The sequence below is a fragment of the Heliangelus exortis genome, chromosome 3, assembly GCF_036169615.1.
Source record: "Heliangelus exortis chromosome 3, bHelExo1.hap1, whole genome shotgun sequence".
NCBI lineage: Eukaryota > Metazoa > Chordata > Aves > Apodiformes > Trochilidae > Heliangelus > Heliangelus exortis.
Genome location: NC_092424.1, coordinates 46,288,585 through 46,304,888, shown reverse-complemented (window position 1 = coordinate 46,304,888; position 16,304 = coordinate 46,288,585). Strand labels below are relative to the sequence as shown.

Sequence of the window (16,304 nt, the reverse complement as noted above, 5' to 3'; positions counted from 1 at the left end):
CTGCTTTGTTTGATATGGAAAGTAGTGGTTCCACACTTTTCTTCCCACCAGTGACAGTACTCAATTAAAACTTGTATTAAACAGTGATAATGCCCTTGTTTATCTGGTGAGGAAGACGTGAGGTGAAGAAAATTAACTGGATTTTTTCAGCTGTTTAGAAGCAGCTTTGTTGTGGTCTTCTATTTTTGTTTTCTATGTAACTAATGACACTAAAAGAAAAGGATTTTTGTGGTTTTGGCGTTGTGGGTTTTGATATTTCGAGGTTGGTTTTTTTAGTTGACTTTTTTTGAGGGGTGTTTTGTTTTTAGGTTTTTTAATTATTTGTGACTCTTAAATCTTGCAGTTTACTAACCACGGCTACAGTAGATGTTAAAAAAAATTCTGAACTGTTGGGCATATCATTCCTCTATGTAACTTGCCTGTTGCCATGGGTTCTTATTTCACCGCTTTTTGAAATTTTATTGTATTACGTGCATGTTAGAAAAAGAGTTTTTGCTTGTTTTTTTTTCTTAACTTCCTGAGCTTTCTGTTCTAAGTACTTGAAGCGTGTTTTCTAAGGTAGATGTTTTTTTCAGCCTCTCAGTATTTATTATTTTATACAGAAATGTCCTCAGATCTGATTTTGCAAGATTTTCTAATCAGCTTAATATTTTCTTCTTGGATTTCTAAAGTATGTGACAAAATGGCTAGTATTTTGGGTGGGAAACCTTCAATCTGATACAGAATTCTATAAGTAGCAGCAAATCTAAGCATAACAAGAAGGAGTAAGGCAAGGAAGTTAGAAGAGAGATCTTTGTTCCCTCTGGTAGAAATGCTGAAGGATATTCTAAAATTGAGAATGTGAAAAATACATCAGTAGCCAATAAGAAAAGGTATAGAAGTGCTACAGCAACACACTTTTTTTTTTTTTTTTTTTTCATCCAAATAAATTAAGGAATGGCTGGGTTGCTTTACTTAAAATATTTTGAAGTTCTTTGTTGAACAAGCCTGAACAGCTTTATTCTGAAATGAAAGGTGAATATTTGATGCTAGACTAATGTTTTCCAAAAAAGTGAAGCAGTAAGTGAAAAGAAGTAATTACTGTAGCAGCTTTAAAGTATGTACACAAAAATCTTTTGAAGATCTCAGTGGATATGGCAATGTGTGGTACTTGAACTAGAACTTCAGAGCTTTAACTCAGATAAATGGAGGTCATGTGCAGAAAGTAAGATTGGTTGCCTGCAAGAGTTAGGCACAATTAATAAAGTTAGTTCAAACGAATTAAAAACATTTGTTGCAGTTAAATACCTTAAGAGGCTTCATAAGTAGTGGAAAACTTGTAATTGTTAATGGTAGGCTTTATTTGATAGTGTAATGTCTCAGGACATAAACAAGCTACAGTGGGAAATCAGGTTTAAAAAAAAACAGTTTTAATTATGTGAATTTTATCATGGTTTCCAGAAAGAAGCTCTAGAGAGCCTTGCTTTGATGAGGTCTTATACATGGCATGTTTCTGAAGTAGTCTGCTTTTCTTTGGAAGTAAATGTTTTTCTGGACATATTTATGGAAAAATACTTAATTCCTTATAATTAGCAATAATAATTTTTATTAGTGATAACATTTTTTTCAGATAATTCATAAAGTCAATAAATATAAATTTGTTCTTACTCACAATTCTCCTTTCATACAAAGTAAACAGTGATAACCATTAAATGAGGATTTGCTGAGGTGTTTTATGATGTGGCATTTTGAAGTAGAATGATCTCCATCCGTTTCTTTAACTGGTTTTCCAATTTTCTTTATTCTGCACTGTTAAAAAAAGTGGAATGTGAATTCGAGATGCATTTAGATAAGTACAGTTATTTCACGGCATAGCAGTGCTGCAGTACGGTGTTAATAGAACTGTTAGCTCATCCATGTAGGATTAGGTTCCACAGTGATTAGATAGCTTCCTATGATCAGGCTGACTCGCTGAATAGTAATTCCACTTTATAGGTGAACGTTGCAACTCACTATGCCCAGTCACAGGTAGTTTCTCTAATGTTGAAGCTAGTTTGTTGAAACTTCCTTAAACTTTCATGTATTCAGTATAAAATCCCACCTTCAAATGAAGTTGAGAACTATGTTCTTCCTGAATGTTCTTAAATATACTTACCATACTTCCTTCACTGTAAAGCAAAGATAATGAGCCTATCAGATTTTTTTGTTCAAATTAAAATTATCTGATTACATTTCATTGACTTTGGTCACTTGAAAATAATTTACGAACTTGTTTGAGTATTTTCTTTATTATGCATTTCAGTTAAATTCTGAGGAACTAATTGGTGTGTTTTCTTTCTGAGAAATTTCTTATTATACAAAACTCAAAAATAACACAATACTTGGTTTAATCTGGTTTATGGTCACACCTCTACTTGTAGATCTTTTTGCATAAAGGAAAATTCCCATGTTGAAATTATTTGCAGTGTTAAAATGTGGAAACATAAAGGAACTAATTTCTCCTTTAGCAGTTGCTTTTTCTGGACTTTTTTATCATGAGCAGGCTTTCTCTTTATGTGTTTTACTATTCTTCTAGGACTTGCAGCCACTTATGAGTGAAGTTCATAAGTGTAAGACTGTTTATTTTCTTTCCCAATCAAACTTTTTTGTTTCCATTTAAAAAATGCAAGCTGGCATGAACAAATCTTTGGTAGTGCATAACTTCATGCCCTTACCACGTTGACATTTTTTCCAGAATGTCATTTTTAAGTTGGACAAAAATGTTAAGTCATCCAGTTGATACAATTGTTCAAAAAGCAAAAACTTAACTATCTTGATAACCTTTATGGTGAAACCCCCCCCCAAAAAAAAAACCAAAACCCAAAAAACCAAACCCCAAGCAACAATCTTCACTTTCTTCTATCAAGAAGCTCTCGGATATGAAAAATCTAGAAGTTGAGAGCTGAGTTTCAGCTCTCCAAATAGTCTTCCAGGAGAGTATTTGTTTGTTATGCATCCTAGTGAAGGGGTTTATATACCATGTGAGGAAAATTCAGTCCCCTTATCTCCGATGACACTCTGAGTTGATGGTACTTGTCATTTGAAATACATATACACCACCCAAACATGGCTTTTTCTTTAATGAAAACGGTACTGCTGAAAGCATGTTATAAAGCTTGTTTTTATTGCAGGTATACACAATGAATCATAATTTCCAGCAGGCTTACATTCTGCCTATGTAGGATCAGCAGCTAAGACACTGAAAATGTAAACAATATTTTATTTATGGTTGGGACCTATAGAGTATGTTTCATATTTGTACTTCTGCCTTTTAGCTACATAACGATGTGCTTGCTTACATCTGGTATTTCAAGTATTCTCTCTACTGAGGTTATTAGGCTCACAGCTACATAAACTTTTGAAATAGAGGGTAGTGATGTTCTTTATCCCTTCTCCCTTTTCTTAGCCATTTGGACGGTTGAGAGGAGAATGTGATTTTCTTAAAGGGTAAAAAAAAAAAATTAAAAAAAAATCAAAATTTACTGTGAAGGGGAATTTACCCTTTAGCTTTTGGAATGTCTGTTCCTCAAAGCTAAGAATTTTTAAAAATTATTTTGAGTGATTCACTATTCTCTTCAAGAGAATGTGAATAATCCATCTAGAAACAAACTTTAATTCCATGTATTAGCAGAGTCAAGTTATTATGACCTTGGGTATGCTCTAAACCAATTTGTAATGATTAGTGTCAGAGCAGTTCTTTTTCTGTTGAAAAGTAATGGCCTGTGATACACTGGAGGCCAGATTAGATCATCCTTATGATTCCTTCAGGTCAAAGTCTTTGAAATTTGAAAAAAAAAAAAAAATCACTTGGAGTTAAGCTTAGGTATAATAAGAGGGATAACATTAAGATGTACTGGAAAAAAATAATGTAGTATAACAGAACATTTAATTTATCAAAGTTTTAAATTAATCACAACTTTCTTTCTCCCATTATGTATGTGTGTATTGGAGCATGTGAATACAACTCAAGCATGTGAAAATTCTACAGTCAGGTAGAATTTTAAGGTTTTTTCCCCCCATATACAGCTTTGTGTCTGTATGCATAAATATATTCCTGTGTGCTAAAATGAAAATTTTAAATTCATGATGATCAAGCTACAGTGTTGTCATTCCAGTATGTTTTGGCTTTATGTAACCAAAGAGAACTCAAATTTTGTTGTTTAGTTGATCTCTTTTGGATAGTAAGCTCTATTGTTTTGTTTATACTGTGAATAGGGTAGCCAATGCCTCATTAATCCTGAAGTCAAGAGGAGCATACAGCAACAAATTGTAGTGCTTGGACGTTGCTTACGAAAGCTTCCTAAACAGGTTTAGCGGGGTTTTTGGAGGTTTTGTTTGCTTTGAAAAAGGAATATGTTCATGGATGTGACAAATTTGAGACTATCTTCAAGAAATTTTAAAAACAAATAAAGGAAATCAGGCATAATCTCACAAGTAGGCAACTGGAAATCAAATGCTGAAGCAAGTCTGATGAGATGAACAAGATAAGTCCTGAGATATCAGGAGGAAACTGAGAACAAAGTGTTAAGTCTCCACAAAATAGTGACAACAGTAGCAGAAGGTGTTGGGTTTTGTTTTTTGATTTTTTTTTTTTTTTTTTTTTTTTTTTTTTTTTTTTTTTTTTCCTGAGTGTATTCATAAATGCTGATTTATCTGATTTTTACAGATACATTTTCTATGATGGTAACAGTTTCTTTCTTTCTGCAGCTCAGGAGAGTAATTTTCATATGTATTGAACTAGATATTTTACTACTTCTTTGACTTCGTATCTTTTCATTCTGTCTTCATATCAGCAGTTATATACAGTGGTTATAATGTTAAGAGCTGTGTAATTACTTGCAGTTGAAGGTGAATATTGGAAACTCACAGAACTTGCAGAATGAATGGATTTCAGTATCCTGGGATGACTTAGCAAACAGGACTGTCTGCTTGTTTATGTATGGCAAGAAAACACAAAATACCTTATCCCCTTGCAGAAGGGAAACAGCTGAGATGCTCAGATCAAAAAAGCTCAGGATGATGGGGCTGTGTATCTGGAATTTCAGACTTTACATGCTTGTTCACAGAGTTAATTCAACCTTGAGTTGAATATATAAAATGCAAACTTTATTTTTTAGTTTTATTCTTTATTTTCTTATTGCCTATACTTATGCATGTATGTTATGAAAAACTGTTTGCATGTCTGTGGTTTTGAATCTTTGTGTGTGGGATTTTCACTTGCTCTTGGATTACTGGATTTGAGACTTGATTCACGGTGTTGGTGTCTTCAGAGTAAAGAACTGGAATAGCACCAACAGTGTAAGATAGGGCAGTGCTTTAATCCTCTTAACTATTAAGTTATCCATACCTTATGTTAGAGAAAGCTGTTAAAAAAGTATATATATATATATTTGTCTTAATAAACACATTTCACATCCTTCTTTGAGATACCTCATGTTTCAGAGTTTGCAGCCCTTTTTTTCCTGCCTTTTGTTTTTTGTTGTTGTTTTTTTTTTAAGTGCTTTACTCATCCATTGATTTGATGAACTGATTTAAGTGATTCATGGAAGACTGGCTATGCCTACTTTTTACTTGGCATACTCTGGAATTGCAGTATGTCCCTTTCTTGTGAAGCATGAGTGCTGGTGTGTTAAATAATGGTATATTGTTACTAAATTCAGTCAATTTAGTTACTAAAATTTAATTGAAGTTCGTTTCAGACTTTATTATCCCCATTATGAAAATGTGACAGTTCTGCTCACAAAAGTATGCTGTACCCTCTGTGTAGGGTAAGGGTTGAGGGTGGAACGGGGAAGAGTGTACATCTAGTAGAGCATGACTTGCACTGGAAACCTTTTTAGTCTTGCTGAGTATTAGTATATTTTGTTAAATAGTTCAAGCCTGCTTTACGGAGAGAGGAAAAGAAATCCTATCAGTAACTTTTTCTGATAATTTTTTATTAGTTTTCTGAGCACTTTCTAGTAAAGGTGCTTTTTCCTGCGAGACCATATGGTTTTGCAGCACGAACTTTGAGTACATGGTCTAGGCGTTGCTTGTAAATTACACCAGAAGATACATTACTTTCAGATTGCTGTGTGTTACTGTGGAGAATAGCACTGAAACTGGTAGTTGGAATACTTTGATTTAGTTTTTGATAATTTTCAAAAGTCTTTTAGTCACTGCTTCTGTTCCATAACATTTAAATGGCATTTAATACTTTGTAGGTAGGAGGATCAAGAGAAATAGTTGCATGAATAGAATATGTTGCATAGTAAAAACAGTACTTAAAAACATTACAAAAAGATTGCAACAAAAGGCAACATATTTTTGTGTTATTGGTGTGTTTGGTAATCTTAAAATGAATTTGACATAGTATTTGACATTTTTCTTTAAGTGAGTGATATAATGGGTATTGAACTAGCCACAGCTATTTTAAAATCAGGATTTAATTTAAAGGGCTTTTACCTACATTTCTGTCAAATTATGCAGGATTGAAGAGACTTGCACACTCTTACCAGAGTAATGCCTGAGCTCTGTAGGATAGTCAATTAGTAGTCCTCAAAGGACAAAATGTCTACCAAGTCACTCTTCAGATGTTATTTTGATTTTCTAACTTTTCTTACTTTCTAACAATTTTTCAGTATTGTAAAGAAAAATGAGAATTATTTATTTTGTTTTTACAAATTCCATTCTCTGCTTACAATTCTGCTATAGAAGCAGAAAAAAGCCCCACTAAATAACACATACCCTGAAACCAACCAGAGAACCAACCAAAAAAGCCACAGACCACTCCTCTCCTCCCTGCAAAAAAAACAAAGCCCATCCTAACTTACCTTTCAATTACCCCACTGCAGCACAATACCAGTACTCTTTGAATTGGTGCCTGCTGCTTGTTGCTACTGGAGAAATAACATTGTAATTCTTGGTAATAAAGGAGAGCTAAGCTGAACAGTAGACCTAGGGTAAAGCTGCCCAGGTTAACTTTGGCTTACTCTTGTGCAGAAATCACAGAATTGAATGAAGTTGTTTAAGTCAGTGTGGTCCCTGAAAAAAGCACTGAACTTTATCTTGTGCCACCACGTGTTAAAACACAGAGGAGGAGGCTTTCTAATGTCGGTTTAGCATTTCAGAAAGATCACATTCCATGTATGTAATAATGGGGGACTTCAGTCAGTCCACTGATTTGACTTAAAACATTGACTAGAACCCTGTACTGGTGAGCATAGTTTATCTGTGATATTTACTTTAAACACAACATAATTTCTAATAACTTTCTGTGAAAGGGTTGTCAGATATTGTCAGACACTGGAATAGTCTGCCTTGGTGGAATCACCAACCCTGGAGGTATTTAAATGGCATGTGGACCTGGTCCTTAGGGACATGGTTTCATTGTCAACTTAGAGTGTTGGTCAAAGGTTGGAGTGGATGATCTTGAAGATCTCTTCCAACCAAACACGTGTGATAATAGTGTTTTAAGTGCATACATTAATGTACTTTGGATATATTTTTTCTTACTCAGGCATCATGCTTTTTTCTTGATGACGTATTTTTCGCAAGCAACACTTTTAACTTCCTTGTTTATCAAAAAAATTTACTTTCCTCTTTCCTGTACAGTAATTACATAGTTCAAGTGTGGGTTGAAGGAATACATAAGGGGCTTTAAACCATTTTTTTACTACATGACATCATCCCATCTTACTTGAAATTAATGAGCAATTAGGGTTGCCCCAGCAGTAATGGGTGTTAGTTAAAATAAACTATGCTCTTCGTTCATTTGCATCTGGTATGAATTTGACCTCTTATATTATTAATTTTTATTTAATGCTCAATTAACTAATGCTAAATTAACCTAGAGGAAATGCAGTATTTTTTAGATAATAAAAGCACAAACTTTTATGTTCTGATAACTGCATTGGTACAGCACACCATACAGGTTGTCTTACAGGCATGTTAGTAATGGAAGGGGCCCTCATGTTTGTGTGCCTGCCTTGGTTTTGTGTTGAGGGTGAACCAAAGCCCAGAAAATAGAATGGGTGTCTGTTAGTCCTCCCCAGCTTTCTAGGGGAAGATAAAAAGGGAGTAAGGAAGAGAAACTTCAAAGTTGGAAGATAAGACTAGAACAAGTTTAATAGAAAAGGGAAGGGACGTTAACACATGGGATAAGAAACAAATATACAGCCCCCAGTTTTGATGATTGCTGAGACGAGACTCTGAAAGTCTCTCATAGCAGAAGCCACTCAGGAAAAGGGCTCAAGGCTCTTCCCAGCACCCGATGGATTCAGGTCCTGCAGAGCACACTTGTTGATTCATAAAACCGTGTGGGAAAACACTAGTAGTGATAGTGCAGGAATGCTTAGCTCTGGAAAGGGATCTTGTGTTATGTGTCATTTAGAATGAAGGTGAACTTGAAGAAGGTGAGATAAGGGAAAGAAAACTTATCTTTGTCCTTCTTTGTCTTCCATGGATTCATGCATCATTTTTCTTTAACTGGGTTGTCTTCTGTTATGGCTTCTTGGGATTGCAGTCTCAAGTGTAAACAGGAAGAAATAAATTGTGTCCATCAGAGGATAAAATACAAACCCTAATCCCAACTCTTCATGCCTCTTAAACATCTTAAAGAAGCAAAATAGGGCACAAGCCCAATTTTTTTTTGCTTTTCAGGTCTCCTTTAAGAGCAGAGGCAGCCATGATTCAGCAGTTTTGGAGGTAGAGGCAAGTAAATGTTTTACTACTTGTGAACATTCCAGTAAGTTCTTGCAAATCACGTATCATTTGAGGAGACCCTGGTTGGAAAAGAATCTCAGTCCCCTGTTTCCTTCATGGTGAATCTGCTTTGTATGTTCTATGTGAGGAAAATATATTCAAGCTTCTCTGATTATTGACAAACTCCATCAGTCACAAACTGTTGAAATACCTAATTGTTTTGAAATATACAACTTTAATATTAGTAAGGTTTTTGTGATAATAGTGTCTGTTTTTTATTTTGAACCTGTCTTCAAAAGGTAAATTGTATTGGGTGGTTCATCATAGTGGTTTTGTTTGTTTGTTTGTTTTTTGGTGTTTTTTTTTTTTTTTAGGATGCAGCTAATAATTCACATTGAGAGTTACTCCTGAAAGTATCACTTGTGCACTTGTGTGCTGAAAGTATTGCTTCTAGTATCTTTATTCTTCTCTGAAGGCTTCATTGGAAATTTAGGAAGGAAGTGTCTATCTGTATTCCTGAAGTTTTAAAAATGTCAGACCCTGATTGCTACTGCTCATCAGAGAATTTGGCTCCTTTAGGTAGCTCAAGCTGCAGTTCCAGGGCTGCTTTGAGGAGAAGTTTAAGTCAAGCCTTGCTGCACTCTGCACCACCCAGCCCTTCCTAAGCATACTTCTCCCTTCTTTGTGACAGTTACTGGTGATTTAAATGAATCTGATGACCTCTGTTTCAGTGCTAAATCAGCTAGAAACTTAAAGCTGGAAACTTCCTGTTGTCTTTTGAGAGCCATGAACTGGATCTCAAGCATTTTAGTATGTTAGTGGGACCAGCAGCTGGGACTTGAAATACTTCAAACTGTTGTGAGACTACAGGCTTTAGGCAAAGTGCAATAACTGTTCTTTAATTAGTTGAGCTGGATCACCATGGTTTCTTGCTATGCTGTGGAGATAATGCATTTTACATCTTCAGGTGATAAATGCAGGGCCCCCAACTTGTTTTTCAGACACAAAATGGGGAGCATACAGGCTTGAACTATCTATTCTCTCCACCACTGGTGAACTTTTTTACTGTGTTAGGTTTTCTTATATAAAGTTGCAGTCATCTGAAACAGACCAGAATTTTTTGACAATGAAACTAGGTAGATAGTAACTGTGAACTGGGAAGTTGTTAAACGGTACACTTGGGTTTTGGTTCTTTGAAATACCAGAGCTGTTTTTTGGAAGGATTAGAATTTTGGGGATTTTTTGCCATAATTTTGCTATTTAAAAGCAGTGAAGTTAATTAGTGACACATCTGGGTGGATTTTTAAGTCAACACAATGCAAACATTAAAATGAAATAGTGAAGACTTAAAGATTTTTAAACTTTGTTGGCAGACTACTATTGTAACACACTATGAGTTTCATGGAGTGAGCTGATAACTGTTATTTCATACTACGTTTCTTTACATGCTTTGTAAAGAACCATCAAACCTGCTCCATTAGGAAACTACTTATTTTTTTGGACCTTCCTCTTCCTTATTATCAGTTAAAGTTGCAATTTTCATAGTCTCCTAACAATACAGGAAATGTGCTATTCCATCTGCAAGGATTACATGCAGTGGGGACAGGACAGAAGATGGATTTTAGTTAGTTCATGTGGGAGTATAGTTCACTGGGATAAACAATGTTGCTAGTTAGTTAGCTGTATTGACCCACATTAATACCTGTGCCACTTTGAGGAGGAGGAGGAAGGAAAAAAGAAAGTAGCCAAGTCAGGAAGTAGGAGGTAAGCACGTGTTTGTTGGCAGTAAATCTTTTTCATCAGTTGGAAATGCATTTAGAATAAAGGAGTTATGCTTGTGCTTTCCTAAAGGGTAGGAAACATTTAGAATTAAGGAAGCCAGGTTTTTCTAGCTGTCTCTCTAGGATGTGAGCAGAGTGTGTACTTTGGTCCTCAAGTCATGCAGAATGCTGTCTTATTTTCTAGGATGGATTAAGCCATTGTAGAACATAAGGCATACACCTAATGACCTTTTCTCCCCAGCCTTACCATCTTACTTGGACTTCTGCTCTTCAGAAGTGTATAAATTAAAACTTTAAAACTTTGGTTGGAAGTTTTTTGTGTGGCAGATAAGTATGCAATCTAAAATTGTATGTAATGGACATTTTAATAAAACAAGTTCGGGACTTGTCTTCTGAACAGTAAAGCAGTTGAATTTTTTAATAACTTTGAATTTTTCTGATAATGTACTTTATTAAAATCACTTTAAATGTCTTCAGACTTGGTTAACCCGTCAAGGGTTTACTTTGGTTTCTGGCTTCATAATATATTAACATTCTGTTTGGTTCTTTTGGTTTGTCCTGTATTTATGCATGATATTTCTCTCTTCATTATTATCTTTGTTCAGCTGAAGGAAGAGTCTAGATTTACCCATGCTTCTCTTTGGGCACTGTGTTGAAAAAGCAGAACTTGAAATTTTGCATAATGAAATAAGTCTTAATTTTTCACTTAACAGTGACTTGTGATGGGGCTATGATAATTTCATTATTTATAATTTCATCCAGTTTGCACACTCAGTTTTATTCAAAACCTTGCAAATTAAAATGTCAGCAGATTAATTTTTTTGTGAGGTACTTTAAAAATCACAGTCTTTTGCTGAAGATTTTTTTGTACATTTTACCAAACTACGTGGGATTTGAAAAGCTCATGTGAAACAGGAAGTTTATTTGGAGGTACGATGTTGTGTCCCAAACAGCAGTGATCTTGAATTAAATGTGATATTGATGGATGCATATATAAACACTCTCTCCTAAAACCACTATACATGTATGTATTGTAAGTGTTGCCTTTTTTTTTTTTTAAGTTAAAACTGATTACCATTCACTTTCTTTTTCGTTTATGTAATAAGCAAGGGTTTTATTACATTTTATTGACAAGTTTAAAGTGGGCAGAAAGCTTTTTCATAATTACTCCTCTTAGGAAATGTTACTTCAATAATTTCACTTTAAATTACTTTTCTCATAGGGCTTTTATTTTAAATGTGTTGCACACACACTAGATGCGCACATTAACTGAAAAATTTGTGGTTTTCAGCTTATTAAATGTAGAAAGCAAATAAGTCCAGAGTCTTACCTTAAGGACCACAGAGCTCTCTGTGAAAGCCACGTGAGAGTACTGCTGCATTGCAAAATTCTAATTCCTATGAGTCATGAAAGTAGTACTGCTAAAGGGAACTCCCCACTGGCTTAGTGATGGTTTTGGTGGGTTTTGGTCGATGGATAGATGTCTCCTGAGAGTTAAGCATGGATAACAATTCCAAAGATCCATCATCTCTGTACTGTAGGAAAGGTTTCCCTTATGTATTTATGTGCAGTATTTTTAAGAGTCATTTTAAATCTGTGGCAACGTGGCACTCAGCTATACAGTCTTTGACTAGCATGACTGTTACTGTATTTTAATCTATTCTTGAGAAAACATGCCACATGTTGGATGCCTCTCGTTCTGCAGTCACTATAATGAATAGAGTTGTTGCCTGAAATTGGTTATAAAGAAGGTTTGCAACATTGATTTTGCTTTGAGTTATCTAGTTGGTAACTTGGGTTTGTCAAATCCCAAATTGTAGCAAGGATTTGAGGCAACTGCTGCAATAAAACAATATAATTACAGCCTGTGCAAGGTTTAAGTCATAAATAAGTGGAAAGTTTGTGTGCTGAGATAATTTGAAGCAGTAGTTCTGAATTCTTTCAGGGACTCAACGTTAGTTCATTAGCTGATAGTTATTCTCAATTCTGAACTAAGTGACAACTTTGAAATTTTCTGTATTCTCTGTTTTATTTTTAAAATAGAAGGCAGCTTAATTTGCCTTAGTATCTTGCTTGTTACTTGTCATGAAATGTGGTCATGGGTCATTTGTTTTGTAACTGTTGTAACTTTATAGATATGGAAAGAACAGAACTGTTTCAAAAGGAGGGAGTGATTAAAAAAAAATTAAAAAAATTAGTAAAACTCAGAGATAGAGAAATATATGCTGTGTAATCACCATAAGATTAAAATACACTTTTAGAGTAAACTTTCAGTTCTGACATCTTAGCAAAAAATAAGCTAATGAGATAAAAACAAGACTGTATTCTTAAAAGCATTAAAATATGACAGCCTTAGCACTAATAGTATATAAAATGCTATGGAAATTCTATGTTCTTTGTTCCACTCAGTATTAAGTTCCAAAGCATTAAGGTTGCTAGGTATGACCTTTTTGTATAAGCAGGCTTTTCCTTGGAATTAATCACCATGCTGTGAGCGACTAGTTTGGGGTTTTTTTCCCACACCCTTATCTAAATAAACAGGGTATAGTATGTTCAATTCTGATCCAAGTTATTGAGATGTAACATTTGAAGTGGAAAATATTGCTTTACACAGCTAACTTGAGGTGAGTTGAAACTTGAGTTTTCAGAACACTAAATAGCAATTTAGGTATTAAAATAAAATTGTCTTAACAGTGGTACTGGTAAGTGTTCATGTCTGCAGAGCTGCAAGTCCGAGCATGGCGTTCCCTCATCCTTACCCCTGTTGCAAGAATTTTGGTGTGGCAGGGAGCAACTGGGCTGGCTCTGCTGTCTATGGAAGGCATGACTGACAGCTGGTAGGCTTCATAAATATATATATATATATATATATATATATATATATATATATATGCGCCTGTGCCCTCCTTTGTGTGCAGTCTGCTACTTATAGGATGTGTCACAGAGCCGGTTCAGCTTGCTAAACAGGCAAAACCTAATCTGACAGCAGTAGTTTGCTGCTGTGTTAAACTGGCTCTAGAAGAGCCCAGAGAGAGCTGTTTCCTGATGCAAAGAAGAGGGAAACATTCTGCAGGCAGTCATGAGGAAGGAGAAACATGTTTTGGTGGGAGTGAGCAGTTCCAGCTCTGCTCTCAAGCTGAATTCTGTGGAAGAAACCCTTCTATACAAGAAAACTCAGAATACCTCCGACTTAGGATTTGGGAGAGTTTCTTTCTCTGAGGTGACAATGTAAGATTGCAGTTCTAATTATAAGCACAGATATTGTGTCTAATGCTGGCAGTATTAATTTAAGCAACACTTATGAATGAGTTTGGTTTATGTTTAGTGCTGTTTTCTTGTTGGCATAGGAGGTGATTTGAATCTCATTATACAGGATAGCATTTAGCTGCCTAGACACTTGAATCTTCTTGCCATCCCTGCAGGTCTCTGGGATTGAGATTGAGACACCTATTCTTTATTATGCATCTTTGAGGAAATTTTTAAGGGAGAATTGTCCCAAGGATTGAAATGGGGAAGGGGAAATAAGGAAAACGTTAAGTATAATCACAGCAGTGCTGATATGCTGTTTTCTATTAAGGCTGGGATTTTGCAAAGTCTGTCTGTGCATGCTAACTTACACATTTATCCAATACAGAAAGAGCTATTCCCAAGCAGTGTAAGATACTGGTTTTGAGCTAAAGCAAGCATATCAGCCTAGACATCGCAGTAAAAACAGCTTTGCTTTTCTGTGCCTGGCCTCTTTCCTACATATTTCTGTGTTCTTGTAGCCCAGTGAAGTAATTCTGGCAAAGAGTTATTATTAAAGTATTAATATTACTCTTCTTTCTCTACGCTTTCCCCTCCCCAACCCGCCCCTGAACCAAATACAAAAAAACTAGATGTGATGCATGTTTCTTTTCTCTCTTTTTTTCTTTTTTTTTTTTTTTTTTCTTTTTTCTTTTTCTTTTTTCTTTTTTCTTTTTTTTTTTTTTTTAAACTTCACTGAGCAAGAATGTTTTTTTATGGCTTGGGAAGTTATTTGACACTTACCGACTACCTAGGCATGTTTGGTTTAAAATTATGAGTCTCTTGTTTATTTGTTGCTTTGACAAATAGTAAAAACTGAAAGGCTCACAATGTTCTAAAATAAAGCTAACATTATTATACAAATAATTTTATTTTACATTAAAAGTAATATGATTTTAATGGAATAGTGGTAACTGTTCAGATTCTTAAACAGGGGTAATCTAACTTTTCTGCATATGAAGAGTAAAAGCTAAGAACCTGTTAGTTTTTTTACTTTACTTGGGGTTTTTTTTGTTTAAGGAAGGTAGGGGAGCAGGGAAGAGTTTTCCTTTTGATTTTTTTCAGTTCTGTGCAAATGCCTGAAACTTGTCTTACGTTGCAAGTTAAGAGGTGGTACTTCTAGGTTTTTTGGCACACTGAGGATATTTTAACATACTCGCTCTGAGTTCCAGTTACATCTGCAGTGACATCTTCATATACTTTAGTGCAAAGATCTGGAGTGTTTGAAATTTCACTTGTCTTACTAAATGTTAAGCAGTTTGAAAAGATGTTAAGGTTAGTAATAATGTATTATTGTATATCTTAGCAGCATGAGAAAATGGAGAGGTTCTGTATTTTAAAAGTTTACAATTGTTTTGTAACTAAAAATGGTAGAGGGTTATTGTCTCTATATTGTCATTTTACAAAGTTATCTTTACTACTTGCTCCCTTAAGACCTTCACCAAGATATTTGCAAAGGAATCTGTACTGCAGATTTTTATCATTAATTTTAATGATAATTAATTTTTAATTATCATTAATTTTTGTCATTATATATCAGGCATATATGTTTCTTGTTCTCAAGAAAACACTGAAAGCAAAGTGGTTGGCAGAATGGTTGGATTTTAAAGCAGAGGCTGAGTTGACTTCACTCTGGAAGTGATAGGCAGATTGAGATTAGGAAAGCAGAAATGTGGATATGTTGGCATTAAAATGCAGAGTCCAAGCAGCTGTATTTATTATGATAGCTTCAAAAGGTGACTTAGCTATTACATTTTTTCACTTAGTATTTGTTTATGTTTTTCTTTAAATAATTTTCTGTAATTCAGTGTGAAATATATATTTTAAAAGTTCATTTATTCCCAATTATGGAAAAATCAAAAAACAGATTATGTATGAATTAATGTTGTTTTGCCTATTTCTTGTCAATGGAGAAGTTTCATATGAATGGAAAAAGTAAAACCTAATGGGCTTACCTTTAAGTTGGAAATAAAAGTTCTCCTGAAAGTGCTATCTAGAAGTTTGACCCAATCGTTCACAACTGCAAAAAGCCTCAAGTCCTAAGTAAAAGAACAGGAACACATCCTCCTTTATCATAGGGATAGAGGTGCCTCCAGCACTTCCTGCATAATTTTTTCTGCCCGTCCTGGGCAGTGTTTGTCCTTCTTCATCTATGTTCTCTAGGATGTCAACACTTTCAGCTCTCCTAGTTTGAGGATCCCAGATGAAAAACAGGCATCAGACTTTCAGTTTAATTAAGACTATTTTACCTTTCAGCATGTATTTTAACACAGTTTTAGACACCTCGATAAATTTTGGGGTGGAATGCAGAGTCGTATGTGTGCAAGGCTAGTTAGTGTTCGAGTCTTCCTTCTGAGTAAAAATATAATGGTAAATTTAATACAAATTGAGTATTGCTTAAATAAAAATGAGGGTATACAGAAGTATCTTTATATATGTAAAAAAGTAAATTTAATAGTATTATATAGTCAAGTAAAATATTGACATGCTGATCCTACTTTGAGAAGTACCTTTTTAGATCATGGAGAGAATAATTAG

General features: G+C 34.7%; 1 protein-coding gene across 16 annotated transcripts in view; it reads left to right on the top strand.

Annotated features, from left to right (window-relative positions):
* QKI (QKI, KH domain containing RNA binding) overlaps nt 1–16,304 on the top strand; it is a 141,170-nt gene that overhangs the window by 71,954 nt on the left and 52,912 nt on the right. For 7 of the 16 annotated variants that reach the window (XR_011725200.1, XM_071740451.1, XM_071740449.1 and 4 more), the window contains exon 4: nt 8,659–8,709. The exons of the other annotated variants lie outside the window; for them this stretch is intronic. Coding sequence is in view for 6 of the 7 variants with exons in the window: in XM_071740451.1 (XP_071596552.1) it covers nt 8,659–8,709 (51 nt within the window). In the remaining variant the exon portion in view is untranslated. The remainder of the gene's footprint in view (nt 1–8,658; nt 8,710–16,304) is intronic. 16 annotated transcript variants of the gene reach the window in all.